At 43.6% G+C, this 27,195-nt stretch overlaps 2 protein-coding genes across 3 annotated transcripts in view; both read left to right on the top strand.

Moving 5' to 3' along the window:
- The first annotated feature begins 4,429 nt into the window (after window positions 1-4,429).
- Window positions 4,430-12,304, top strand: LOC115167423 (cyclin-G1). Of its 2 annotated transcripts, XM_029721843.1 has the most exons (7): window positions 4,430-4,631; window positions 7,969-8,232; window positions 8,533-8,786; window positions 9,448-9,526; window positions 9,846-9,956; window positions 10,163-10,258; window positions 10,769-12,304. In XM_029721843.1, the coding sequence occupies exons 2-6, from the start codon at window positions 7,969-7,971 to the stop codon at window positions 10,232-10,234; spliced, it is 780 nt and encodes a 259-aa protein (XP_029577703.1). In that variant the 5' UTR covers window positions 4,430-4,631; the 3' UTR covers window positions 10,235-10,258; window positions 10,769-12,304. The 2 variants fall into 2 exon arrangements, with proteins under 2 accessions (XP_029577703.1, XP_029577694.1); XM_029721834.1 differs by lacking the exon at window positions 10,163-10,258.
- Window positions 12,305-23,495: 11,191 nt separating this feature from the next.
- The window catches only part of LOC115167414 (gamma-aminobutyric acid receptor subunit alpha-4), a 25,408-nt gene continuing 21,708 nt past the window's right edge, over window positions 23,496-27,195 (top strand). The window contains exons 1-6 of the mRNA XM_029721823.1: window positions 23,496-23,604; window positions 23,792-23,898; window positions 24,098-24,165; window positions 24,757-24,977; window positions 25,560-25,642; window positions 26,253-26,396. Coding sequence (XP_029577683.1) covers window positions 23,567-23,604; window positions 23,792-23,898; window positions 24,098-24,165; window positions 24,757-24,977; window positions 25,560-25,642; window positions 26,253-26,396 — 661 coding nt within the window. The 5' untranslated portion in view covers window positions 23,496-23,566. The remainder of the gene's footprint in view (window positions 23,605-23,791; window positions 23,899-24,097; window positions 24,166-24,756; window positions 24,978-25,559; window positions 25,643-26,252; window positions 26,397-27,195) is intronic.

Below are 27,195 nucleotides of genomic sequence, written 5' to 3'. Positions count from 1 at the left end.
CAAACAAATGGCCTACTAAATGTAGGAAATTATAAGCAGAAACTTTTGTAAATTAGGGGTGAATGTAGCCAGTAGTAAATTAATTACAGTAGGCTAAATTACTATTGAATTATTATGGTGGATAGAACTGCGCAGGTAGCCTACCTTTTTGAAGTGATTTGTTTGACAATCAGATGAAAACATCATCACACAATCCCGTTTTACATCATCATATCCAATGGCATGTCTAATCTTGGTGGATGCATGCTAGCAAAGCCACTACACAAACACAACACAAAACAATACATTAATTGCACTATAACGGCGACAAACGATGCCCACAAACTGTTAGGGCCTACATAAAGCTGTCCCAACAGCAGAGTCCCAACAGCAGTCCCAACACCTTACCACTGCTACACCTGGCTATCAGCAGAACAGTTCATTCAGCCTCATTTACTGCCTTTAAAACGAAACATAGCTGATATGGCTGACTTGCTTAGACAAATGTGGTTTCTACTGAACTGGGTTGCAATTGAGATGTACAAACTATGGCATAAGGGGACGACAAGCGGATAAGAGGCAACCCATAATTTGGATTAAGACATTAATGAGCGAGCTAGGACGTACTAGTCAATATAACTACTTGTTCAGCACTTTTGAAATGTACAGCGACAGAATTCAGAACATGGGCCGTTCTTACAGTATTCTCCCTGTACACCAAGTCAGAACCGTAGAATAAATAAAAGGGGCATATAAACAGACAATGAAAGCTCTTACAATGTTAAATGATTACATTTCTCTTAAACAGGTTATAGGCTACAAGTTCACCAAGTCAGAACAGTAGGTGAAATTAAGAGGGGTAAATAGACCAAATTAATAGGGTGAGGCACATGGGCTACTAAAAGTTTACTACACAACATACACTTATGTATACTGTAGCTAAGAAAGTAATACTATCTCCCTGGCATATTACATAATTTATGCAGCAGCATACAATACATTTTTGGACTCACCTTGTTGTGCTGTGCTCACTTGAACAGGAAGGTGGCGCGGCGGTCTTACATGTGCAAATTTTGTCATCAAACTTTGTAAGCAAAGTCTGTCATTCTCTGGACTTATGGTGCTTTCAAGACAACTGGGAACTCAGGAAAAAACAAGGTTGAATCATGATGATGTCAGTGATCTTCAGCTCTAGAAAGAGGCCAGAGTTCACAGTTACAATTCCGAATTGGATGACCGTTCAAAACGTATTTTCCCAGTCCAAGCTCGTTTTTTCAGAGTTCCCAGACAGGATGGCCAGTGTTGAATGTTTATCATTTTTAACTTAAAAAAGAGACCCTTAAACCCAGACTTTGGACCACACACCCACTCCACTGAATAACAGGCTAGTGATTGCTTTGCTGTGCTTGCAGTTAGCCACTGATTCCTTCCAAACCACTCATTGTTGAATTTGCAATTTCCAACTTTTTGTATAGTTTTTTATTTTTATTTTTTAAATTATTTTTATTTAACCTTTATTTAACTAGGCAAGTCAGTTAAAAACAAATTCTTATTTACAATGACGGCCTACTAAAAGGCAAAAGGCCTCCTGCAGGGATGGGGGCTGGGATTTAAAAAAAAAAAATATATATATATATATATAAATATAGGACAAAAAACACACATCACGACAAGAGAGACAATACAACACTACATAAAGAGAGACCTAAGACAACAACATAGCATGGTAGCAACACAACATGACAACAACATGGTAGCAACACAACATGGTAGCAGCACAAAACATGGTACAAATGTTATTGGGCATAGACAACAGCAAAAGGGCAAGAAGGTAGATGTTTATGTCCAATGGTTGATGAGCACTGATACTTTTTATCTTCATTATTTCTCTTCATATGACAAGGATTAAAAAGGATTTACCAGTAGATTGTCAACTTGATTCATGATGATGACTGCTAGCTAAGATTTTGAAGTCCAATCAAAGCTACTGTAGATATAATGTGATTTGATGTAATTTTATCTGTGGCCAATGACCTCGAGCCTTCTTGGATGCCCAGTCCAATCAAAGCTACTGTAGATATAACGTGATTTGACGCAATTTTATCTGTGGCCAATGACCTTGAGCCTTCTTGGAAGGGCACTTCTTATGTAAGTCTATGGCAGCACCCAAGGCGCTTGAATTTTCAAGCGCTACCCTTAAATTTGGCGGTAACATAGTGTCCCCATGAGTGACAGAACACTGAGCCAATCACGGTGCAGCTAGAGAACATTACCAACCCCTACACTCCGTATTTTCCGCTGGCTGCCCCACCACCATAGAAAGCACTAAGCTAGGCTGAAACACCTGCATTTTGGAGCTGCGTTACTCAAGGAAGCAATAAAGAGACCATGTATGTGGCTTTATTAACTACATTTTTTTTTTATTGTTTACATTGTTTTCAAACTGATATGTGACCGGTATTAATGCCAAAATAACATGCAAAACAGGCAACCCAAATAAATGTGGGGCTCAAAGCCCCACCTGCCTTGAATGACGGGTCGCCACTGATCATATCCCAGGCATCTTATCCGGGTTTATCATAACCAGGTTACCAGCTTTTTCGGGTTATTGTAAACAAGATATGATGTTTATATGCGTCAACTCAAAAACGGAATACTTGAGTATCCCGAATAATAACGGGATATTGGTGTGCATGGAAACGTGGTCATTATTGTTGATTTAGACCTGGGCCACCAGGTGTGTGAAATTAATTATTAGGTAGAACAGAAAACCTGCAGGCTCCGGACCTCGTAGGGTCAGTTGAATGCCCTGCTCTACAGCATGCTTCTCTTCATGGCATTTTACAGATGGTTTTCTTAAATAAGCATTAGATAACTAGCCTGGGTGCCAGTCTGTTTCTATTCTAGAAAGCAGTTGGCAAGAGAGCAAAAGCAGACTGGCACCCAGGCTATAATATAACAATGTTCAGATTAAAAGCCCCTAGAGGTTATAAATTAATTTGATTAACAAATGTGCTTTCCTTGCTGTTGTCTAGGTGAGGGTCCCCCCCACCCACCCAGGTTACTGTTCTAATTAGGGTTGCAACTTTCACTTGGGATGGAGGGACATTCTGAAATTGCCTTTTTGTCCCCCCCAAAAGTTTTATCATTGGAATGTGATACAAAACGAGGCAACAGTGTGCTTTAGGACCATGCAGACGCCTCAGAGCGGTCGGGTAGGCTGTTTGGAGTGTTTATCTGACTGGATAACAAAAAATATATATAATTATGTCCCCCCCACTTCTAAAACCAAAGTTGCGCCCCTGGTTCTTTGCCTTTGACTAGTACATTGTCTTATTACACTGTGAAATTGTAGTGTAAGAGTTTTATTAAGGGTTGTCTATTTATAATGAATAAGAACTTGATTTAACATACTGACTTTGTGGACCCCCCATATGATCTATGGATTAGTATACCTACTTATAAATAATAATGTGATTTATGGGGTGGTGTTAACAGTTGGGAATGTATCATTTGATGGCTGTAGATTAATCATTAAGGTGTATTGTTGAATTTGTCTGAAATTGAGAACAATATTCCAACAGAACAAAACGAGACACTAAAACTACTGAAAAATATTAATATTATCCTGAAGTGTCCAAGAGTTTAACAATAATACCTTAAAATATGTTGTCTTATAAAAGTTATTGATTATACCCTATCTTGTATAGATTAGTATTTGCTCGCTATGAATAAAAATACTTTGAAAAATTGTCTTCACCTTTCTTTTATTCAATGTTAATGAATACATTTTGACATTTGACATGACATGCTATGAACTTTGGTTTTTACCTCTTCTCGTGTCCATACAGGCTAATAGAGTGTCAGAGCGAGCCACTGCACTCTCTCCCTCGAGCCCCTGGCTTTCTAGAATGTTCCAGAGTCCAGACCAATGACTGATCGGTCCAGACACAGAGATACTGGTTTCCAGTTACCAAATAGACTTAGTTTTGAATTGTTGGTTTTACATTCATTGTGAAAATGACCTATATGCGTAATGGTTCATAAATAATTTAAATGCATTCGATTTATGGAAACTCAATTTACAACAGTAGTTTGACACAGTACATGTATATGCCTAATTATTCTGGAGATGCCGTTTACATTGGTCAACCAAAAACTGTCTGCAACTGTTCATCGTGTCCACAATATTGCACAATAACTATCCTGGAGATTGTACAGTGCGTCGGAATGGAAGTGCATTCCATGGTGCCCGGGTGGGTCGTTCTTCCTCTAAAGAAGTTATCTATCTCACCATGATAATAACATAACCCCACCCAGTACTGGGACGGGCGTGACTTTCTTGCTGATTGATGGGTTTGTATCGAATGAAAACTGAAAAGTAGGGAGTGTCGTTTCAACATTGGCCAATTAGACCGTGCTATTTTTGGGCATGGTCTGGACTAGTACTAAAGGCTGAAAAGCCCTTTCCTTTCGCCTTACGCCAAGGGTAAGGGGTGTGTATAGGAGGATAAATTACGTTTGCGTACAGCTTTCTGATTGAAAGTACATACTGTCGTCTTAACCTTTCTTTTCCTGAAACTATATATTTAATCCGCTTGGGTGACCTGTCCACCGCAACAACCAACGCTCCTCATCATATCAAAGACAAGGTAAGAGCCCTCCCTTTCACCATTTATTTATACCTATTTCTTTGGTGTCCAACTTCTAAGTACAATGTTAAACCATCTCGTTGTCTAGCCATATTGTTTCAACGATATCCTACATGTTCGTTTAGTTTGTAACCTCGACGGCCTACCGGTGTATTTTGCCATGGCCTGTTGTCCACTTGCTGTGCCTTCAACTCTTAAAACCGTCAGTTGTGTGAATAATCTTCTTTTTTTTTACATGAAAATAGAACACTAACATCAATGTATAATGTAGAAAAGTATAATTTGGAAGAGAAGCGTATACGTTCCGGTGTTTCGGGTCGTCCATTGGTCTCCATGGGCAGGGAACATAACGCATCACGCAGACCTCGCGTTGGCCGTGTAATACCGTCCTGGCGCTTGGGGCCTTGCTTGTTCACGTTTCACACTATTAAAAACCAGTCGTTTTAAATACTACTGGTTGATTATCCATTGTGAACTGTATTCCTAATGGTTTACGACACAGAGATAATTATAACATTTTTTGGGTGGGTGTATGTGAACGTTTTGACATGTCCAGACATGCCCCCATGCAGTATTAAGTTGCGGCCCCTGTAGTAGGATTCCGACCAGTTCAATCCAGTTAAATGACCATTCAAGAGATCGTGGTGACAGGGACCACTAGTGAATAATAACTATATAATAATCTAACGTTAGTTAGATCAAGAGGCTTAAATCTGATCTTGCCCAGGTAAACCGGTGACCCCCCCATCATAAGTATTATCAGCTGAAATATAATGGCAAGGAAAAGTAATCATTATTTTAGTTTGAAATTATTTTGATCTCACTTTTATATAATTTGAAATTATTTTGATCTCACTTTTATATAATTGGAAGATGAAGTGTAAACTTTAACATAGCGTATTAGCTCAAAAGGTAACATATTTTCGATAAGAGCAAGCTATTTAGCTGGTCAAACAACGGTTAGGCATGTGTTGGCAAAAATGAATGTCCAAGCCCAGAAAGCTTACCAGGAGCCAGCGGTTTCCACACCGGTAGTCTCTTATCCGGTGTTTTTCTCAGGTTTAATGTCACGTGCACAAGTACAGTGAAATGCCTTTCTTGTGACCTCTAACCCCAACAAGGCAGTAATCAATGTATTACTAAAAATACCAAGGTACAACCAAAAACACAAGAGATATAAAAATGAGAAGAACACGATTAATAAGCTACTATATACAGGATCAGTTCCGGTGCCATATTTGCAATGTGCAGGGATACTGGATCCATAGAAGCTTATAGCAAATTATTGAGCGTTTGTATGTTGTAGTATCAGTGTGTGTAGGGCCCTGTGAGGGTTCATGGAGACAGTGCAAAAATAAGCCAGTGTAGCCATTTAGTTAGCTATTTAGCAGTTTTATGGCATGGTGATAGACGCTGTTCAGGAGCCTGTTGGTGTCAGACATGATCAACTTTCCGTGCGGAAGCAGAGAGAACCGTCCGTCGGAGTCATTACGGGCCTTCCTTTCACACCACCTGATAGTAGAGATCCTGGACGGCAGGGAGCTTGTCCGCACCACCCTCTGCAGCGCCATGCGATCCAGGGCAGGGCGGTACCTACTGCCATACCAAGCAGTGATGTACTGGGCTGTCCGCACCACCCTCTGCAGCGCCATGCGATCCAGGGCAGGGCGGTACCTACTGCCATACCAAGCAGTGATGTACTGGGCTGTCCGCACCACCCTCTGCAGCGCCATGCGATCCAGGGCAGGGCGGTACCTACTGCCATACCAAGCAGTGATGTACTGTGCTGTCCGCACCACCCTCTGCAGCGCCATGCGATCCAGGGCAGGGCGGTACCTACTGCCATACCAAGCAGTGATGTACTGGGCTGTCCGCACCACCCTCTGCAGCGCCATGCGATCCAGGGCAGGGCGGTACCTACTGCCATACCAAGCAGTGATGTACTGGGCTGTCCGCACCACCCTCTGCAGCGCCATGCGATCCAGGGCAGGGCGGTACCTACTGCCATACCAAGCAGTGATGTACTGGGCTGTCCGCACCACCCTCTGCAGCGCCATACGATCCAGGGCAGGGCGGTACCTACTGCCATACCAAGCAGTGATGTACTGGGCTGTCCGCACCACCCTCTGCAGCGCCATGCGATCCAGGGCAGGGCGGTACCTACTGCCATACCAAGCAGTGATGTACTGGGCTGTCCGCACCACCCTCTGCAGCGCCATGCGATCCAGGGCAGGGCGGTACCTACTGCCATACCAAGCAGTGATGTACTGGGCTGTCCGCACCACCCTCTGCAGCGCCATGCGATCCAGGGCAGGGCGGTACCTACTGCCATACCAAGCAGTGATGTACTGGGCTGTCCGCACCACCCTCTGCAGCGCCATGCGATCCAGGGCAGGGCGGTACCTACTGCCATACCAAGCAGTGATGTACTGGGCTGTCCGCACCACCCTCTGCAGCGCCATGCGATCCAGGGCAGGGCGGTACCTACTGCCATACCAAGCAGTGATGTACTGGGCTGTCCGCACCACCCTCTGCAGCGCCATACGATCCAGGGCAGGGCGGTACCTACTGCCATACCAAGCAGTGATGTACTGGGCTGTCCGCACCACCCTCTGCAGCGCCATGCGATCCAGGGCAGGGCGGTACCTACTGCCATACCAAGCAGTGATGTACTGGGCTGTCCGCACCACCCTCTGCAGCGCCATGCGATCCAGGGCAGGGCGGTACCTACTGCCATACCAAGCAGTCAGGATGCTCTCATTGATACAGCTGTAGAACTTTTTGAGGATTCGAGGGCCCATGCCAAACCTTTTCTAAGACTATGTTAGGTACTCCAATGAGTGGCATTTAATCAATATTAGGAGTTTTGAAATAAAGTTGATATTAATAGAAAGCTAAATATATTTTCAACTGTAGGTATAATAAAACGTTTGTTTCTAGCTATATATATTTATATCCATTTTTTATTTCCCACTTTAAAAAATAATATTTTGGCAGACCCCCAGTTGAATATTCATTGTGACGCGTACTGCCAGAACATCCCCAAACGGGTTTTAAATTCACCTCAAATAAATGCTTAATCATCAAGTTGATAATCAAATGTTACTATCAATACCATTCCTCTTAGTCACCATTCCATCGGTGTAATATCTTAAATATGGAAATCTCTTATTAATCAATTCCCTTGAATTAATGTATTCACCATACATTCTGTCCCCCGTTCGTCAACTGATGATGGTGACAGTACTCATGAAGTTAATTTGAGACATATAATCAATTCCCATGAATGAATAATGCAATACATTATTAACACATTCTCTCCTCTCCCTCTCAATAGATGCTTCCCACAGTGACTGGACCAGGGGCTCTGCCCTTTGCCGTGCAGTTGAAGGCTCTGACTGACCAGGAGTTCAGGTACCAGCCCAAGCTGAGCGGGCTGAGGATCATTGAGACGGCCCATGACAACGGCCTGAGGATGACCGCCCGGCTCAGGGAGTACGAGGTGAAGGACCTCCTTTCTCTGACCAGGTTCTTTGGCTTCAGTGCAGAGACCTTCTCCCTGGCCATCAACCTGCTGGACCGCTTCCTCGCTGTCATGAAGGTAAGACATCAGATATGGTTTGATTACAATTGATTAAAATTCGTCCTTAGTTCATTTGGTTTTAGGGTGAGCAACAGACAGGGAAACACATGACTGTTATTAGACGTTCGAGGACTGTAAAATCACCACTCTAATAGGTACATTAAGTAATATCAGAATGTTCTACATCTCTTCACTGTGAAAATATTTCAAAGATAAAACCCCCAAAATCGATTAAATTATATTCAATATCTATCAGTGTGACCAGTAACTTCAACCATTTGGTAAATAACATTCCTCTCATTCTTCTCCCATCCCCAGATCCAGCCGAAGCATCTGTCATGCGTGGGCTTGTCCTGTTTCTACATCGCTGTGAAGACCTCGGAGGAGGAAAAGAATGTCGCCATGGCCAACGAGCTGATCCGGATCAGCCAGAACCGCTTCACCGTGTCCGACATGATGAGGATGGAGAAGATCATTCTGGAGAAGCTCTACTGGAAGGTCAAAGCCCCCACCGCCCTCCACTTCCTCAGACTGTTCTACAGCTGCATACAGGACACGCTCGAAGATGACTGGTACGAAGACTGTAGGCTTGGACGGTAAACCGTGTATGTACCAGGGGTGTCAAACATAGGGCACGTGGGCCGGATCCTGCATGGGGGTCCATAACGGGTGTCCAATCCGGCAGGTGGTTTGAGAAAAAAACTAAACCAAAGGAACAAACTCGGTATACTTTAAAACGACTAAAACCAAATTGACTGACTAAATGATAATGACCTATATTCTTAGTTTCTTGACTGTCCAGCTTGTTAATCCCCACGTTTTAGTGCGGCCCTCTGGACTTTGTGGAAGACCGACGGCGGCCCCGGTGCAAAATGAGTTTGACACCCGTAGTGTATACCAGGGTATCACGGTGTGATGTTGTTTTTGCAGTCAACTTGTGCACTAGGCTAATAGATAAGGCCCCTTTTGCATTATTTGTTCATTATGAAGCCGTTCCACAAAGCAGCTGATTGAGCCTGTGATGGCTTGTGACAACACATGCTCTTTAAAAGTAGCGGCTGGATAATGGGGATTTGAATAACGTTGATGCTTTTATCTTAAACTCAGTTTCATAGATGGATAGATATATCTATCTCCATTACATATGGACATTTCTCTTTAGCGCTTATGCTTTATAAAAGGCTTGACAAACATCTTGAACAAACGTTATTAAAACACATTTTCTCTCCATAGCAAGGAGATCCTGAACATTGAGAGACTAGAAGCCCAGCTGAAAGCCTGCCATTGCTCTTTCACTTTCTCTAAAGTCAAGGTAAGATACTGTCATTCTATTTTGGTCTCATTTAGAATCTCTCAATACTATGTGTATGTAGCTAGTTCATGTTGTGACATCGGATCTAGGTCTATTTTGGGCAGGGCACTTGGGAAAGGGCTGGGGGTTGATGTGCTTTGAGTGTGTGGGTGGAAAAACGTACTCAATAGTTTCAAACCAACTGTAAAATGTTGATGTATACAAATATCCCTCTTAATGTGTAGCTTTCATGCCAACCTGATGTCTCTTTCCCTCTCTTTCTCTCGCTCTATTCCCTCTCCCCCCTCTCTCTCCCCCCTCTCCCCCTCTCTCTCCACAGCCCTCTCTGCTTGCCCTGTCCTTGTTGGCTCTGGAGCTTCAGGAGCAGCATGACCATGAGCACGTAGACAAGCTGCTAAACGCCTTCCAATCTCTCCAGCAGCAACTCACTGTGAGTGTTTACTGTCCAGTCTAGCCAGGTAGCCTGGTCTCAGCTGTTTGTACTGTCTTGTTCCTATGTCATCACACCAAACATTGGGCATAGGAGTTGGCAAGAGAGTACAAACAGATCTGGGACTCAGGCTACCACCCAGTGTCATATCACTCCCCAAACATGTCTGTTGTAACCAGAACACTAACCAGGGTCTTGTTCATTAGGGCATACAACGGAAAACGTTTGAAATGTTTTGCAACGGAAAACGAGAGAAAAGACGCACTCAAAGAAAATGAGTTTCTTATTGGAACAAGTCCAAGGTAGTTTCTCCCCGTTTGAGTGTTTTTGTTTCCCCGTTTGGTGCCTGATGAACACAACCCAGCAATGGAAGGTGTTTACACTGGAGCTGCGTCTCAAATGGCAACCTAATGGGGCCTGGTCAAAAGTAGTGAACTACAGGAACTAAGGGTCCATTTGAGACAAAGCCACTGTTAGCTATGAGGTGAAGTGTTCGCGCTGCTCTGTGTTGGAGCCCCAAGGCCTAATGTTGCCCAACGGATTGCCTAATGTTGCCCAACGGATTGCCTAATGTTGCGGGATCATGGAAAATGTAGGCAAGTTGATGATTAATCAAGACTCTGGAGAGACGTTGAGTTTGATCTTTAGCGTTGGGAACCCTCTCTGATGTTTTGAATGATACAGAGAATAAATGGGCAAACAGACCAGCAGCAGCACTAACACTCTCTGATTGGCAGGATTTTAAATAAATGAATACTCTGATGTGCTGTATAATAATAATAATAATAATAATAATTTTCTTGTTTCCTCAGGTGCGAGAAGGAGACCTGGTTATCGTGACAGAGTTGGTTATGAAGTGTCTGATTGAGTATTCAACCACCAGGGTCTCCAGGCCCAACAGCCAGAGGCTTCGTTGGATCCTCTCTGGCAGAACGCAACGCACGTTAAAACACAGCTATTACAAGATCGCCCATATGCCCACAATCCCCGAGTCCGCCTACTGAAGCCTGGGGCTGGGTGACCACCGATACAAAAGTAGGAGTACACCGATACAAAAGGAGAAGTAGGCTACCACCTCTTCTCCCCTAAAAACGTTTTGTTTTTCAGTTTCATGGAAAAATAGCAAAAAGCCCCCAAAAAAACAACTTCCTGTACTCTACTTTTGCTACACGGTCACCCACCTCCACCACTAACCCATTTCCCTTACAGAACTGCATTATGGATGATGTAGTTCTTTAAGGGGAAAAACTTGTTTCCTTTTCTTTCCCTTTTCTCCTGGTTTTTCTGTTCTTTTTGAATAAGCTCACTATTTATTAGCCTACATCTGCTTCATTGACTAAGGCTGCATCTGAAATGGCGCCCTATTCCCTATATAGTGCGCCACTTTTGATAAGGTTGGATCGCTCTTTATAGGGAATAGGGTGCCATTGAGGATGCACGCTAAGGGAGTAATGCCCGGTCAAGAGTGGGTTTATCCGCTGCCACCTAGCGACGGTTAAATCCTTCCTGGTTGAAATGCTTGCCCGTGTGTGTGTACAGTATGTTCTTATCTGAATCAGTACCAACATGAATACTCTGCATAGTGTTCTATTGTGGTTGCTGGTTTTAAGCAATGAAGTATAGAACCACCTAGGTCCTCAGTCCACTATGTGGAAGAGGAGGGAGAAGGGTTTTGTGAAAATGCAAAAACAATGGAACCAAGAAATCGGACCCAAAACCCTTAACTTCCACCCTAGGTTGACGAACTGGCCTAAAAAATGCACACTCCTCTACCCAAGGTGATGGAAAATATTTTATTTTGATTTTTTTTTGTACTTGTGAGGGCGTTTTTGTTGCGGTTTCCTCAGTGATGTGATGAAACTAGCAACGATCCTGCACATGTATTGGTTTTAGCTTGCAGGATAGCATGCTCTTGGAGCTGAAACTGGCTGTGGATGACACCCCCCATTTATCTACTGTCACGTCAATATAACTAACAATGGTTACAGATGAACACGATCACTATTACAAAATGTGATGTTGAATTATCTTGATTTGTGGCAAAAACCGTAGCCTTTTAGAAAACAACCACTCACAATGAATTTATTGTATTATGCTAAAATGCACTTAAGTCACTTAGATAAGCACAGTAGATATAGGAAATTAAGTTAGTTTGATCTGCATTTACTAAAGTATTTGATCTGCTGAGGCCATAGCCAACCACAATTGAGCTAAGTATTTTGTTAAGAATTTGAAATAAAGTTGATGTTCTGGAATTTGAAAACTTTTCCTCAAAAAAAAAAAAAAGTTGCAACTAAATCTGTTTAACCCATGTTTGGACCTTTCAATAAAACCACATTGAAAAGCTGTGTGGTTGCACTGTCTTCAATGTTTTGAAACCAGACGTCCATAAAAAAACACTTTTCAACGATTTCCATACCGACAGCTAGTTAACTGAATTATGGCTTTGAAGTCTGCTATGACAAAGGTTTGGCTGAATAAAACTCCAATCTTAAATAAAACACAGGCTCAGAGAAAAGGCAGGATGTGGGGCTGTATATTATTATGGCTTATAGTTCAGTTTCAAAGGACTGAATATTCTAATTGTTTCAGAGCACATTGTCCATTCTTTGCCCAAAGGCAACTGCTCTTCCTTTGCTGTGTTCATAACAAAGAGGGAAGGTGGTAATTACAAGTTGTGACATTGAAAATATCAGTTGGATGCATTCACATGCTTTGAATGTTTGAGAAACGCCAATTGGCTAATATGCTGCATCAACTATAAACTAAAAGTACAGCTATCACGCTTGTGAACAAATTAGTGTTATAAAACCATACTAATTGATTGCATTTTATAAATGTTTTGTTCCGTTTAACTGCTGAAAATGCTGTTATCGAGGTCATTTCATTAGTCGGTGACAGAGGTCCGCATGTGGGAGAAGTCGGAGCTCAGGGATGATAGACGAGTTTCCCACTAGTAATTACCAGTTGGAGGGCCGTTCAAGTGGATTTTCCCCAGTCTTATGTTGTAAATACCACCTTCCCACTTGGTTATGAACGCAGCACTAGTCCTTGTACAGTACAATCTCTTCACCCCTAGGCCTTGGGCAGGCCTCAAGTGTCCATATGACAGAAGTCTTGGGTATACTGTACAGTGGGTGAGTCCCTCTTGCTGTTTAACCTCGCTTTACTTCTGCAAGCTGTAGAAGTCTGGCCCACCACCTGCAAAGTTCCCAGAGATCTCTGCTCCACTGAAGTCAAAGCCAGGGTTCTGTTGACAGAGTGGGAAGTGACACAGAGGTGGAAGAAGCAAGTCAAATCTAATTTTGTCACCTGTGCCGAATACAACGGGTGTAGACCTTACTGTAAAATGTTTACTTACAAGCCCTTAACCAACAATGCATTTCAAGAAGTAGAGTTAAGAAAATACAAATAAAATCAAAAAGTAACAAGAAAATTACATAACGAGGCTATATACAGGGATACCGGTACCGAGTCAATGTGCGAGGGTACAGGTTAGTCAAGATAATTTGTAAAGTGACTATGCACGGAAAATAAACAGCGAGTAGCAGCAGTGTAAAAACAGAAGCAAGCCTGCATGTTAATATGCCTTCATCTATCCAGGTTTTTCAGATAATGTGGATGAAGAGGCTTGAGGTTTTCGGCTATTGAGAAGTGTAATCAGTGTTACTGTTAAGGCTCCTTGTGTGACTGTCTATAGCAGGGGTGGGCAAACTTTTTGACTCGAGGGCCACATCGGGATTTTGAAATTCAACGGAGGGCCACAGTTTTTGGCGGACCAATTGTTTGTTAAAATCAATTTGCGGGGTCCTCCCAAGTGGCGCAGTGGTCTAAGGCACTGCATCGCAGTGCTTGAGGCGTCACTACAGACCCGGGTTCGATCCCAGGCTGTGTCAGCTGTCCGTGACTGGGAGACACGCACGCTGACACGGTCGTCAGGTGTACGGCGTTTCCTCCGACACATTGGTGCGGCTGGCTTCCGGGTTAAGCGGGCAGTGTGTCAAGAAGCATTGCGGCTTGGCTGGTTTGTGTTTCGGAGGGACGCATGGCTCTCGACCTTCGCCTCCCTCGAGTCCATACGGGAGTTGCAGCGATGGGACAAGACTGTGACTACCAATTGGATACCACGAAATTGGGGAGAATTTCATGGTATCCCCACCTCTATGGAACCTCTCCAGAGTTAGTTTCCTCTGCTTCTGGTCCTGGAGCCAAGCATCAGCACAATACTCTCCCTCTAGCAGAGAGGCTCAGCAGTTACCTGCCTCTCTGTTCATCTTCATCAGCACGATACTCTCCCTCTAGCAGAGAGGCTCAGCAGTTACCTGCCTCTCTGTTCAACTTCATCAGCACAATACTCTCCCTCTGCTCAGGCTCAGCAGTTACCTGCCTCTCTGTTCATCTTCATCAGCACAATACTCTCCCTCTGCTCAGGCTCAGCAGTTACCTGCCTCTCTGTTCATCTTCATCAGCACGATACTCTCCCTCTGCTCAGGCTCAGCAGTTACCTGCCTCTCTGTTCATCTTCATCAGCACAATACTCTCCCTCTGCTCAGGCTCAGCAGTTACCTGCCTCTCTGTTCATCTTCATCAGCACGATACTCTCCCTCTGCTCAGGCTCAGCAGTTACCTGCCTCTCTGTTCATCTTCATCAGCACGATACAGATCAGACACATGACTTAGGGTTTATTTTCAACCAATAACGGCTTATCCACTGGATGAGAAATGTGTAGAGAGAATTGATTGAGTCTATCTTGCGGAAGACTGATTTATTATGCAAGCTTTACACTTAACCATTATGTGTTGATTGAATTAGGAGAGAGTGGATGACCCACCTAATGTCCACGTTCCTTCATCAGCAACAGAGATGCCCAAATCATTTACCGTGGAAATACAAGAGACAATATGCAATCCTTCAGAGTCAGCGACTGAAATGACTGCAACACTTAACAAAGAGCTGTAGTTAGTTTCAGAACGGGTGGGAAAGGAATAAGTCCTAAATATTTCTGAAACTAAAAGCATTCATTAAACCCGAGATTGACTTCATCACTACTTGTTTTTGTAAGAAGTGTTGACATGCTGAATGCACCGAGGTGTCTGTTTAAACTACTAGCACACAGCTCAGACACCCATCCATACCCCACAAGACATGCCACCAGAGGTCTGTTTAAACTACTGGCACACAGCTCAGACACCCATCCATACCCCACAAGACATGCCACCAGAGGTCTGTTTAAACTACTGGCACACAGCTCAGACACCCATCCATACCCCACAAGACATGCCACCAGAGATCTGTTTAAACTACTGGCACACAGCTCAGACACCCATCCATACCCCACAAGACATGCCACCAGAGGTCTCTTCACAATCCCCAAGTTCAGAACAGACTATGGGAGGTGCACAGTACTACATAGAGCCATGACTACATGGAACTCTATTCCACATCAGGTAACTGACGCAAGCAGTCAGAATCAGATTTAAAAAACACTTAAAAATACACCTTATGGAACAGCAGGGACTGTGAAGAGACACACTCTACTCACACGTACATTATGATATTGTTGTATGGTGGTATTAAACATTTTGAATTGTAGATATGAAGTGGTGTAATAATGTTATATGATGAAGAGGAAGAGTAGCTGTTTCCTTGGCAACAGCTAATGACGATCCATAATAAATACAAATACCTTTCAGCGTACTTGCAACCAATCACAGCAAACAAACAAGTAAATAACATGGACCAATAAGCTTGCAGTTCACAACCATGGCCACCAAAATTCACCTGAATCTAGCCGATGTGAGGTCACCAGAAAACCGCTGAACATCTGGTTCAGGGATACAGTCATAGACCACACAGTGATACAGTATTATCAACCGCTGAACATCTGGTTCAGGGATACAGTCATAGACCACACAGTGATACAGTATTATCAACCGCTGAACATCTGGTTCAGGGGTACAGTCATAGACCACACAGTGATACAGTATTATCAACCGCTGAACATCTGGTTCAGGGGTACAGTCATAGACCACACAGTGATACAGTATTATCAACCGCTGAACATCTGGTTCAGGGGTACAGTCATAGACCACACAGTGATACAGTATTATCAACCGCTGAACATCTGGTTCAGGGGTACAGTCATAGACCACACAGTGATACAGTATTATCAACCGCTGAACATCTGGTTCAGGGATACAGTCATAGACCACACAGTGATACAGTATTATCAACCGCTGAACATCTGGTTCAGGGGTACAGTCATAGACCACACAGTGATACAGTATTATCAACCGCTGAACATCTGGTTCAGGGGTACAGTCATAGACCACACAGTGATACAGTATTATCAACCGCTGAACATCTGGTTCAGGGGTACAGTCATAGACCACACAGTGATACAGTATTATCAACCGCTGAACATCTGGTTCAGGGGTACAGTCATAGACCACACAGTGATACAGTATTATCAACCGCTGAACATCTGGTTCAGGGGTACAGTCATAGACCACACAGTGATACAGTATTATCAACCGCTGAACATCTGGTTCAGGGATACAGTCATAGACCACACAGTGATACAGTATTTTCACCCGAACTTCCGTTTCCCCTGAAAAATGGATGTGGGAACTCCGCTCAGGCATATTTTAACGCCTGCTACGTTAGGTTAACCTGAATCAGAGAGCCAAGCACCTTCACCAAGAAACCATTCTGTACTGTAGATAACTACGCTGAACAGAAATATAAACACAACATGTAAAGTGTTGGTTTCATGAGCTGAAATAAAGATCCCAGAAATGTTCCATATGCACAAAATTCTTATTTCTCTCAGATTTTGTGCACACATTTGTTTACATCCCTTTTAGTGAGCATTTCTCTTTACCAAGATGATCCATCCACCTGACAGGTGTGGCATATCAAGAAGCTGATTAAACAGCAGGATCATTACACAGGTGCACCTTGTGCTGGGGACAATAAAAGGTCATTCTAAAATGTGCAGTTTTGTCACACAACACAATTCCACAATTGGCATGCTGACTGCAGGAATGTCCACCAGAGCTGTTAATTTCTCTACCATAAGCCGCCTTCAACGTTGTTTTTAGAGAATTTGGCTGTACGTCCAACCGGCCTCACAACCGCAGACCATGTGTAACCACGCCAGCCCAGGACCTCCATATCCAGCTTCTTCACCTGCGGGATCATCTGAGACCAGCCACCCAGACAGCTGATGAAACTAAGGAGTGTTTCTGTCTGTAATAAAGCCCTTTTGTGGGGAAAAACTCATTCTGATTGGCTGGGCTAGGCTCCCCAGTGGGTGGGCCTATGCCCTCTCAAGCCCATCCATGACTGCGTCCCTGCCCAGTCATGTGAAATCCATAGATTAGGGCCTAATGTATTTATTTCCATTGACTGATATCTTTATATGAACTGTAACTCAGCAAAATCTTTGAAATTGTTGCATTTATATTTTTGTTCAGTGTATATACTAGCTACATCTTTATCAAAGCATTTATTTAAATAAATTGTACTTGGAAAATACATGTAGTGGGAATGAGAATTATTTGGGAGTCACCTACTATACAGTATGCAGGTAAAACTAGACGAGTTTTGGAAGGATGGCCTCGTAAGACTAAGGGATGGATCACAATTTACAGAATGCTTTTTCAATTTCAGTCAAGGAGAGGGTTTAGTATTTTTTAAACCTAGTCCTGGGAAGGGTCATGTAATTTGTAATTCATGAAATGTCTATATTTCTCAATGTTTTATAATGAGTTACTTATTAGACTATATAGCGATGTGCGCCTATAGGCTATTTAGTGTGGTCTCAATCAAATGATCCAGTTTCAACTGTTCTGCCTGCGGCTATGGAACCCTGACCTGTTCACCGGACGTGCTACCTGTCCCAGACCTGCTGGAACCCTGACCTGTTCACCGGACGTGCTACCTGTCCCAGACCTGCTGGAACCCTGACCTGTTCACCGGACGTGCTACCTGTCCCAGACCTGCTGGAACCCTGACCTGTTCACCGGACGTGCTACCTGTCCCAGACCTGCTGTCCCAGACCTGCTGGAACCCTGACCTGTTCACCGGACGTGCTACCTGTCCCGGACCTGCTGTTTTCCACCCTGACACTCTCTAACTCTGAACGCTCTGCTATGAAAAGCCATCTGACATTTACTCCTGAGGTGCTGACCTGTTGCACCCTCTACAACCACTGTGATTATTATTATCTGACCCTGCTGGTCATCTATGAACGTTTGAACATCTTGAAGAACGATCTGGCCTTCATGGCCATATACTGTTATAATCTCCACCCGGCACAGCCAGAAGAGGACTGGCCACCCCTCAGAGCCTGGTTGCTATCTAGGTTTCTTCCTAGGTTCCTTCTTTGCTAGGGAATTTTTCCTAGCCGCCGTGCTTCTACATCTGCATTGCTGCTGTTTGGGGTTTCTGTATAGGCTGGGTCTCTGTATTTCTTTATAAATACATTTGATTTGATCCATAGTCTACAGACTACAAAGTGCGTGCTAGGAGAACCACAGAGCAAAGTTATATTTCTAAGATAGCTGCTGGGATGGTGTAAACTGCAATGGATATTCCAACCCTGAGCCCCCGGCCTGCTCTGACCAATCCAAAACTTTGTTTGTGTGCTGCCTAACCAATGGCTGTGCTGTGTAGGCTTACGGTGACAGTTCAGGAGGAGGATCGAAGGCTTTTTCTAAAAAGAATCTTGCATGTGGACTAGCCTATAGCCTATGTTCTGTTCAGTTCGAGAAGGAGAGCGTGAAGAAGAGGACCGGTCAACTTTGATAGCTTGCCACTACTATAACTGAGTTTATTAAACACAATATATGTGTCTTGCCCCTGATGTCTTTATCAGACTTATTACCTCACAATAAGTCAGGTTCTAATAACTTGAAACAGCAGCCCCTGCACAATCAATGGGAAATGGACAGCTCATGGTGCTGAAAGGAGATAAATTCGAGTAGGCATAATTAATTTCAATATCTTCATTTTAATTAGACTTTACTAACGACGAGGGCTTTGTGTTGGATACTATTTCTTCCTATTTAAGAAATAAGAGAGTTATGCCAACCAGTTTGACAGACGACATTAAGCTATTGGCCGTTATATCCATAGATTTGTCCATCAATTCCTCAACCCACCATGCACTCTTCAAGTAGCCTACCTCCATGTCAGTGAAGGGCTGTTAAGTTAAAACTAAAACTCAAATTGAGGGGGTATGAGAGGGTATGCCATAGACCTACCTTTTATTAAAGAAAATGGCCCAAAAAAACTCAGGACTACCCTTGTAAGCTTAAGATTTTGATGAATCCGATTATATTTTATTTATTTTATTTATTTCACCTTTATTTAACCAGGTAGGCAAGTTGAGAACAAGTTCACATTTACAATTGCGACCTGGCCAAGATAAAGCAAAGCAGTTCGACAACATACAACAACACAGAGTTACACATGGAGTAAAACAAACATACAGTCAATAATACAGTAGAAAAAAATACGTCTATATACAATGTGAGCAAATGAGGTGAGATAAGGGAGGTAAAGGCAAAAAAAGACCATGGTGGCAAAGTAAATACAATATAGCAAGTAAAACACTGGAATGGTAGATTTGTAGTAGAAGAAAGTGCAAAGTAGAAATAGAAATAACGGGGTGCAAAGGAGCTAAATAAATAAATAAATACAGTAGGGGAAGAGGTAGTTATTTGGGCTAAATTATAGATGGGCTATGTACAGGTGCAGTGATCTGTGAGCTGCTCTGACAGCTGGTGCTTAAAGCTAGTGAGGGAGATGTGTTTCCAGTTTCAGAGATTTTTGTAGTTCGTTCCAATCATTGGCAGCAGAGAACTGGAAGGAGAGACGGCCAAAGGAGGAATTGGCTTTGGGGGTGACCAGAGAGATATACCTGCTGGAGCGTGTGCTACGAGTGGGTGCTGCTATGGTGACCAGTGAACGGAGATAAGGCGGGGACTTTACCTAGCAGGGTCTTGTAGATGACCTGGAGCCAGTGGGTTTGGCGACGATTATGAAGCGAGGGCCAGCCAACGAGAGCGTACAGGTCGCAGTGGTGGGTAGTATATGGGGCTTTGGTGACAAAACGGATGGCACTGTGATAGACTACATCCAGTTTGTTGAGTAGGGTATTGGAGGCAATTTTGTAAATGACATCGCCGAAGTCCAGGATAGGATATAAAGTGATCTATAACAACACTTTGGTCCACCATGCTTTATGCTAGACACAAGCTAACATACCTGGGAAAGACGTGACTACAATGAAAAGGGGGATATTATTGTTTCCTTTCTTTGACGTTTAGAGGCTGCGCTGCAACCTTCTTTAGTCCAGGAGACAAAAAAATAGACTTTACTTGGGAAGTAATCTAACTCTGTAACTATCAATTGATTAAGCGATTCACGTTCGGTACAATAGAAGCTATTTAAACCCAGAGAGCTTTTAGGGAAACACTTGTGACCTTCTCTCGTTGGGTTAAGACACGGAAGAAGAGTAGCCAGCAACTAAAGCTTAAAACGTTCTGTGTTGGTATGCTCCCGAGTGGCGCAGCGGTCTAAGGCACTGCATTTCAGTGCAAGAGGTGTCACTACAGTCCCTGGTTCAGATCCAGGCTGTATCACATCTTGCTGTGATTGGGAGTCCCATAGGGCAGCGTACAATTGGCCCAGCGTTGTCTGGGTTTGGCCGTCATTGTAAATAAGAATTTGTTCTTAACTGACTTGCCTAGTTAAAATATCTATATATTTTTTATTTACTCTGTCTGGGGTGGAAAGGTAGACCTACTCTGGGGTGGAAAGGTAGGCCTACTCTGTCTGGGGTGGAAAGGTAGGTCTACTCTGTCTGGGGTGGAAAGGTAGGTCTACTCTGTCTGGGGTGGAAAGGTAGGTCTACTCTGTCTGGGGTGGAAAGGTAGACCTACTCTGTCTGGGGTGGAAAGGTAGGTCTACTCTGTCTGGGGTGGAAAGGTAGGTCTACTCTGTCTGGGGTGGAAAGGTAGGCCTACTCTGGGGTGGAAAGGTAGACCTACTCTGTCTGGGGTGGAAAGGTAGGACTACTCTGTCTGGGGTGGAAAGGTAGACCTACTCTGTCTGGGGTGGAAAGGTAGGTCTACTCTGTCTGGGGTGGAAAGGTAGGTCTACTCTGTCTGGGGTGGAAAGGTAGGCCTACTCTGTCTGGGGTGGAAAGGTAGGTCTACTCTGTCTGGGGTGGAAAGGTAGGTCTACTCTGTCTGGGGTGGAAAGGTAGGTCTACTCTGTCTGGGGTGGAAAGGTAGGTCTACTCTGTCTGGGGTGGAAAGGTAGGCCTAGTCTGTCTGGGGTGGAAAGGTAGACCTACTCTGTCTGGGGTGGAAAGGTAGGTCTACTCTGCCTGGGGTGGAAAGGTAGGTCTACTCTGTCTGGGGTGGAAAGGTAGGCCTACTCTGTCTGGGGTGGAAAGGTAGGTCTACTCTGTCTGGGGTGGAAAGGTAGGTCTACTCTGTCTGGGGTGGAAAGGTAGGTCTACTCTGTCTGGGGTGGAAAGGTAGGCCTACTCTGGGGTGGAAAGGTAGACCTACTCTGTCTGGGGTGGAAAGGTAGGACTACTCTGTCTGGGGTGGAAAGGTAGGTCTACTCTGTCTGGGGTGGAAAGGTAGGCCTACTCTGTCTGGGGTGGAAAGATAGACCTACTCTGTCTGGGGTGGAAAGGTAGGTCTACTCTGTCTGGGGTGGAAAGGTAGGCCTACTCTGTCTGGGGTGGAAAGGTAGGTCTACTCTGTCTGGGGTGGAAAGGTAGGTCTCCTCTGTCTGGGGTGGAAAGGTAGGCCTAGTCTGTCTGGGGTGGAAAGGTAGGTCTACTCTGTCTGGGGTGGAAAGGTAGGCCTACTCTGTCTGGGGTGGAAAGGTAGGCCTACTCTGTCTGGGGTGGAAAGGTAGGTCTACTCTGTCTGGGGTGGAAAGGTAGGTCTACTCTGTCTGGGGTGGAAAGGTAGACCTACTCTGTCTGGGGTGGAAAGGTAGGACTACTCTGTCTGGGGTGGAAAGGTAGACCTACTCTGTCTGGGGTGGAAAGGTAGGTCTACTCTGTCTGGGGTGGAAAGGTAGGTCTACTCTGTCTGGGGTGGAAAGGTAGGACTACTCTGTCTGGGGTGGAAAGGTAGGTCTACTCTGTCTGGGGTGGAAAGGTAGACCTACTCTGTCTGGGGTGGAAAGGTAGGCCTACTCTGTCTGGGGTGGAAAGGTAGGTCTACTCTGTCTGGGGTGGAAAGGTAGACCTACTCTGTCTGGGGTGGAAAGGTAGGCCTAGTCTGTCTGGGGTGGAAAGGTAGCCCTACTCTGTCTGGGGTGGAAACCCACAACCTTCTGGTCATCAGCCCTGTGTTGCCATCTAATGCTTTCACGACAAAGAACAGTTTCTAATACGACATATCTAAGGATCTGGTCTGCCCAAGAAGTGAGGGTAACCAGTAGAGACATGTTCAGACATGTCCACTTTGTTTTAATTATTATTTTGGTGTCGGGAGAGTCACTTTTTCTGTTTTGTTTTGCGTTCGGGAAGGTAAAATATATTTTGCTGAAGGGAGGGCCATCCAGTTTCATTTAAAAGAAATACGATTTTCTCAATGTAACTCTTATTTTAAATAACATTGACTCTCTAACTTTGAAATGTGTTTGTTGTGTAGCCTAACGGTGAAGACTTGTTGCCTTTCGACGTGTAGTTCTATCAGTTTGTATCCAAGATTACATTTGACTTCTTTGCCAGACGTCCCACAGGGTACATTCACTTTAATAAATACCTCCTCCGTGGTTTGGGACCAGTTTCCCATGGTGTTTTACATGGGATAACACCGCTTCTCTCCTCCATGGTTTGGGACCAGTTTCCCCATGGTGTTTTACATGGGATAACACCGCTTCTCTCCTCCATGTGGACCGACATAGCGGCTGGCTAGCAACTCTCTCACGCCCCCTGATCTGTTGGCTAGCTAACCGGCTAGCTAGTTAAATATTGTTTATTCTCTCAAACGATGTTCAGTTACCGACCTAACGATATGGCACCATCCCAAAAACATATACTTATATGAATAAACTATCTGGAAAATATTACAAAAGTTGTGTGGGATAGTATTTACACCAGTCAGCTCATCCAGAAACTTCCTGGAGTTACTTCCTCGCTGATTGATTTTCCGGTGGCTCAACCGACAAAGTGAATAGATAGCGCCACCTACTGTTTAGACGATCAGCGATCAAGACTCTTGATCTACAAAATAACCCTTTACAAATATCCTTGAAATTCCATCCAAGATTATACATTTTAACAACTGGAAGATTATAGCTCCCTCGAGGATACAATAAAACTGTTTACATGTTTACACATTTTCCCAGCTTTTCTGTAATCCAACTGTCTCTTTTCCTAAAGAGTGGCCCAGTCTAAACATGGGGTGGATTTTCTGTGCTAATCTCCTAATTCCATTACTTCACACGTCCTTGTGTTTAAAATACATTCAGTTTAGACTAGTGGAGGACAGAGAAAGGCTGACTATTTCATTTACACTCACAGAGTTGACAGGGAACGTTTTTCCCATCATACCTGCTGCCAAGGATGGCTCTCTTGATTCTGACATTGGTCACTTTGCCCTGGTGAGAAAAATAACCTTTTTCTAATTTTATCAATGGTTAGGCCTCTATAGTTTCTTGACTGTATATCAATGATGTATGATAGTAAACATAACAATCCTAATCCTAATAGGTTTAACCTACTAATCTTATTGGTCTACACAGGACAGTCTAAATTGTCATCAATTATGATTGTATTGATTTATTACAGTGTTGGCTGTGTCTATGGACAAGAAAGCTATGCAGGTGAAAACATCACCCGTATTCTGGACCGACTACTCGATGGATATGACAACTGGTTGCGACCAGGATCCGGAGGTAGGCCTGTCCTCCTCTATTCTGATTTATTTTACATCTACAGAACTTTTCAATGAATAAGTAGGAAATAGCATAGTTTGGCTATTACATTGTACAGAATTGTTTACCTGGTTAGTTTCTCTAACCGAATTGTTCCTAGTCTATTTACAGTTTTCCATATTTTTATGAGCAACAATTAAAATCACCAGATCCTTTTCAGGTATGATTACAGAGGTGAAAACAGATATCTTTGTCACAAGCTTTGGCCCAGTGTCAGATGTGGAAATGGTAAGAAACACTCAGCGTATTCCCACATAGGCTTACTGTCACATACATGTGCAGTATGTCAAGTAAGCAACTGTGTTTATATGTTATGTTTACACACAGTTTCTCATGCATTTATTATGCTTTATTGTCCACTGCACAGCTGCCTTATGGGTAGACTGTAGATTAGATAATGAGCCATTTAGTTTGATTAGTCTGTTTCAATACACTAACTAGGGGAGGGTCCTGGCCTGGCGGAATGTTTATTTTAGCCTCTAAATCAATATGTCAAGCAAACTGAATGTTCAAACGGATTGATAAATGAATATCTATAGGTAGTTATTGTCATAATCATCTCATCATCTCTCTGGACCGTCTTGTCGGATAAGGATTTAACTGTAGATATTTAGTTACAAACACATTTATTATGTCTATGGTTTGGAGCAGGACCTGCATTTTGTAATGTGTATTCCTCTGGCCTTCTTCAGGATTGTAGAATCTAGATTCTAGGTCTACATTCTAAATTCTAAAGTCCAGATTCTACATTGTACATTCTAGATCCAGATGTCTGGTGATCAGTCATCTGACGCCAGCCTTCTATCTCCTCCTCCTCAGGAGTACACCATAGACATGTTCTTCCGCCAGACCTGGGTGGACGAGAGGCTGAAGTACGACGGCGCCGTGGAGATCCTGAGTCTCAACAACAAGATGGTGGATAAAATCTGGACGCCCGACACGTTCTTCAGGAACTCCAGGAAGTCCATCGCCCACAACATGACCACTCCCAACAAGCTGTTCCGCATCATGCAGAACGGGACCGTCCTCTATACCATGAGGTAACCTGAGCCCCAAGCCCCTCCTTCCTGGACCCTCCTGTAGAACCTCTTCAACAGGAGGTAGCCCCCTCCTCCCTGGACCCTCCTGTAGAACCTCTTCAACAGGAGGTAGCCCCCTCCTCCCTGGACCCTCCTGTAGAACCTCTTCAACAGGAGGTAGCCCCTCCTCCCTGGACCCTCCTGTAGAACCTCTTCAACAGGAGGTAGCCCCCTCCTCCCTGGACCCTCCTGTAGAACCTCTTCAACAGGAGGTGAATAAAGACCGACTATTATTGTTATTTAACCTTTATTTAACAAGGCAAGTCAGTTAAGAACAAATTATTATTTTCAATAATGGCCTAGGAACAGTGGGTTAACTGCCTTGTTCAGGGGCAGAACAACAGATTTTTACCTTGTCAGCTCGGGGATTTGATCTTGCAACCTTTTGGTTACTAGTCCAATGCTCTAACCACTAGACTATTATGCTGGTGCAGTGCTGCTTTGCACAGAGGAAACCAGTTGTGTTGTGCTGTGTACACAGTTTCTACACAGATCTATATGATGAAATCAGAAGTCTAATGTTGTGTATTCTGTGTATCTCAGACTAACCATCGTTGCTGAGTGTCCCATGAGGCTCATGGACTTCCCTATGGACGGACATACCTGTCCTCTGCGGTTCGGCAGCTGTGAGTACTAAGTCCTTCGTTTCGCTCTTTCATAAAGTAATTAGGGCTGTCAGAGTTAATCAGTTCACTTTTTTGTCATTTTATTTCACAGATGTTTTTTTAAAATCGTGATTAATTGCATTGTCTAGAAAGCGATCAAAATACACTGAAAACATCATCTACACTGCTAAAAACAACAATGTGATGTCAAAACAAGTTGATATTGAGGTTAAAGAAAGTGTGCTTCGAACTGTTACTGTGGACACAATCAATCCATATTCTTGTCATGTTTTTTTTTTGTATGAAAAAGCATAAATTACAGCTTCATTTGAGCAAATTCTGAATTTGCGATTAATCGTGATTAATCACAGCAAATCCTGTGGTTAAACTCAATTAACTGTAAAAGTAACATTTTGAAATGATTGATCGTAACAAAACAGACTTTGAGCAGAGAGAGAGAGTTTGCTTCATGCACTGAAACCATAACCTTCGTATGTTCCATATCCCCTTTATAACGCACCGTATAAAGAACAAGGGCCATTTCAGATGCCATCGATGTCTTGTTATTTCTGTCAACATTATATATAGGAATGGTGTGACAACTGAATGATCTCGTTTCTGTATACTTCAGATGGGTACACGAACAGTGAGATCACCTTCACCTGGAGGAAGGGTCTGGAAGCTTCTGTAGACTGTCCTCAGGAGTCTATCAGTCTGCTACAGTACGACCTGGTGGGACAGAAGTTATCCACGGAGACGTTCAAGTCCAACACAGGTAAGGACCCGCAGGAGGACTGAAACCACTGGGAAGGATCTCGTTTATCAACTCAACGTTCATGATTCTCATTAGAAAACAGTCTAGGTCTTGGTATATAAGTGCCATAGTTTTTTAAATAGGATCATCATTGTTTTAAAACCATTACTTAATGGACAACATTTAATATTTTGTAAGCTAATATACAATTAGATATCATTGGTATACCGAGAAGTGTGTGTGTGTGTCAAACTTTATATTTACAACACCTAAATTCATGAATTAATAATGGTGATAACCCATACTTTTTTTTTTACATTTACACATTTACATATTAACTGTAATATAAGTGTGTCGACAAAATGTATTTGGTATTTCCAGGAAAGCCCATTAAAATGTAAAATTCAGACAAAAAGTCTGCGTCCCAAATGGCACCCTATTCCCTATGGGCCATATGGTCAGAAGTAGTGCACCCTATTCCCTATGGGCCATATGGTCAGAAGTAGTGCACCCTATTCCCTATGGGCCATATGGTCAGAAGTAGTGCACCCTATTCCCTATGGGCCATATGGTCAGAAGTAGTGCACCCTATTCCCTATGGGCCATATGGTCAGAAGTAGTGCACCCTATTCACTATGGGCCATATGGTCAGAAGTAGTGCACCCTATTCCCTATGGGCCATATGGTCAGAAGTAGTGCACCCTATTCCCTATGGGCCATCTGGTCAGAAGTAGTGCACCCTATTCACTATGGGCCATATGGTCAGACGTAGTGCACCCTATTCCCTATGGGCCATATGGTCAGAAGTAGTGCACCCTAT

The sequence above is a fragment of the Salmo trutta genome, chromosome 3 (assembly GCF_901001165.1).
Source record: "Salmo trutta chromosome 3, fSalTru1.1, whole genome shotgun sequence".
Classification (NCBI taxonomy): Eukaryota; Metazoa; Chordata; class Actinopteri; order Salmoniformes; family Salmonidae; genus Salmo; species Salmo trutta.
This window is presented reverse-complemented; position numbering and strand designations above follow the sequence as displayed.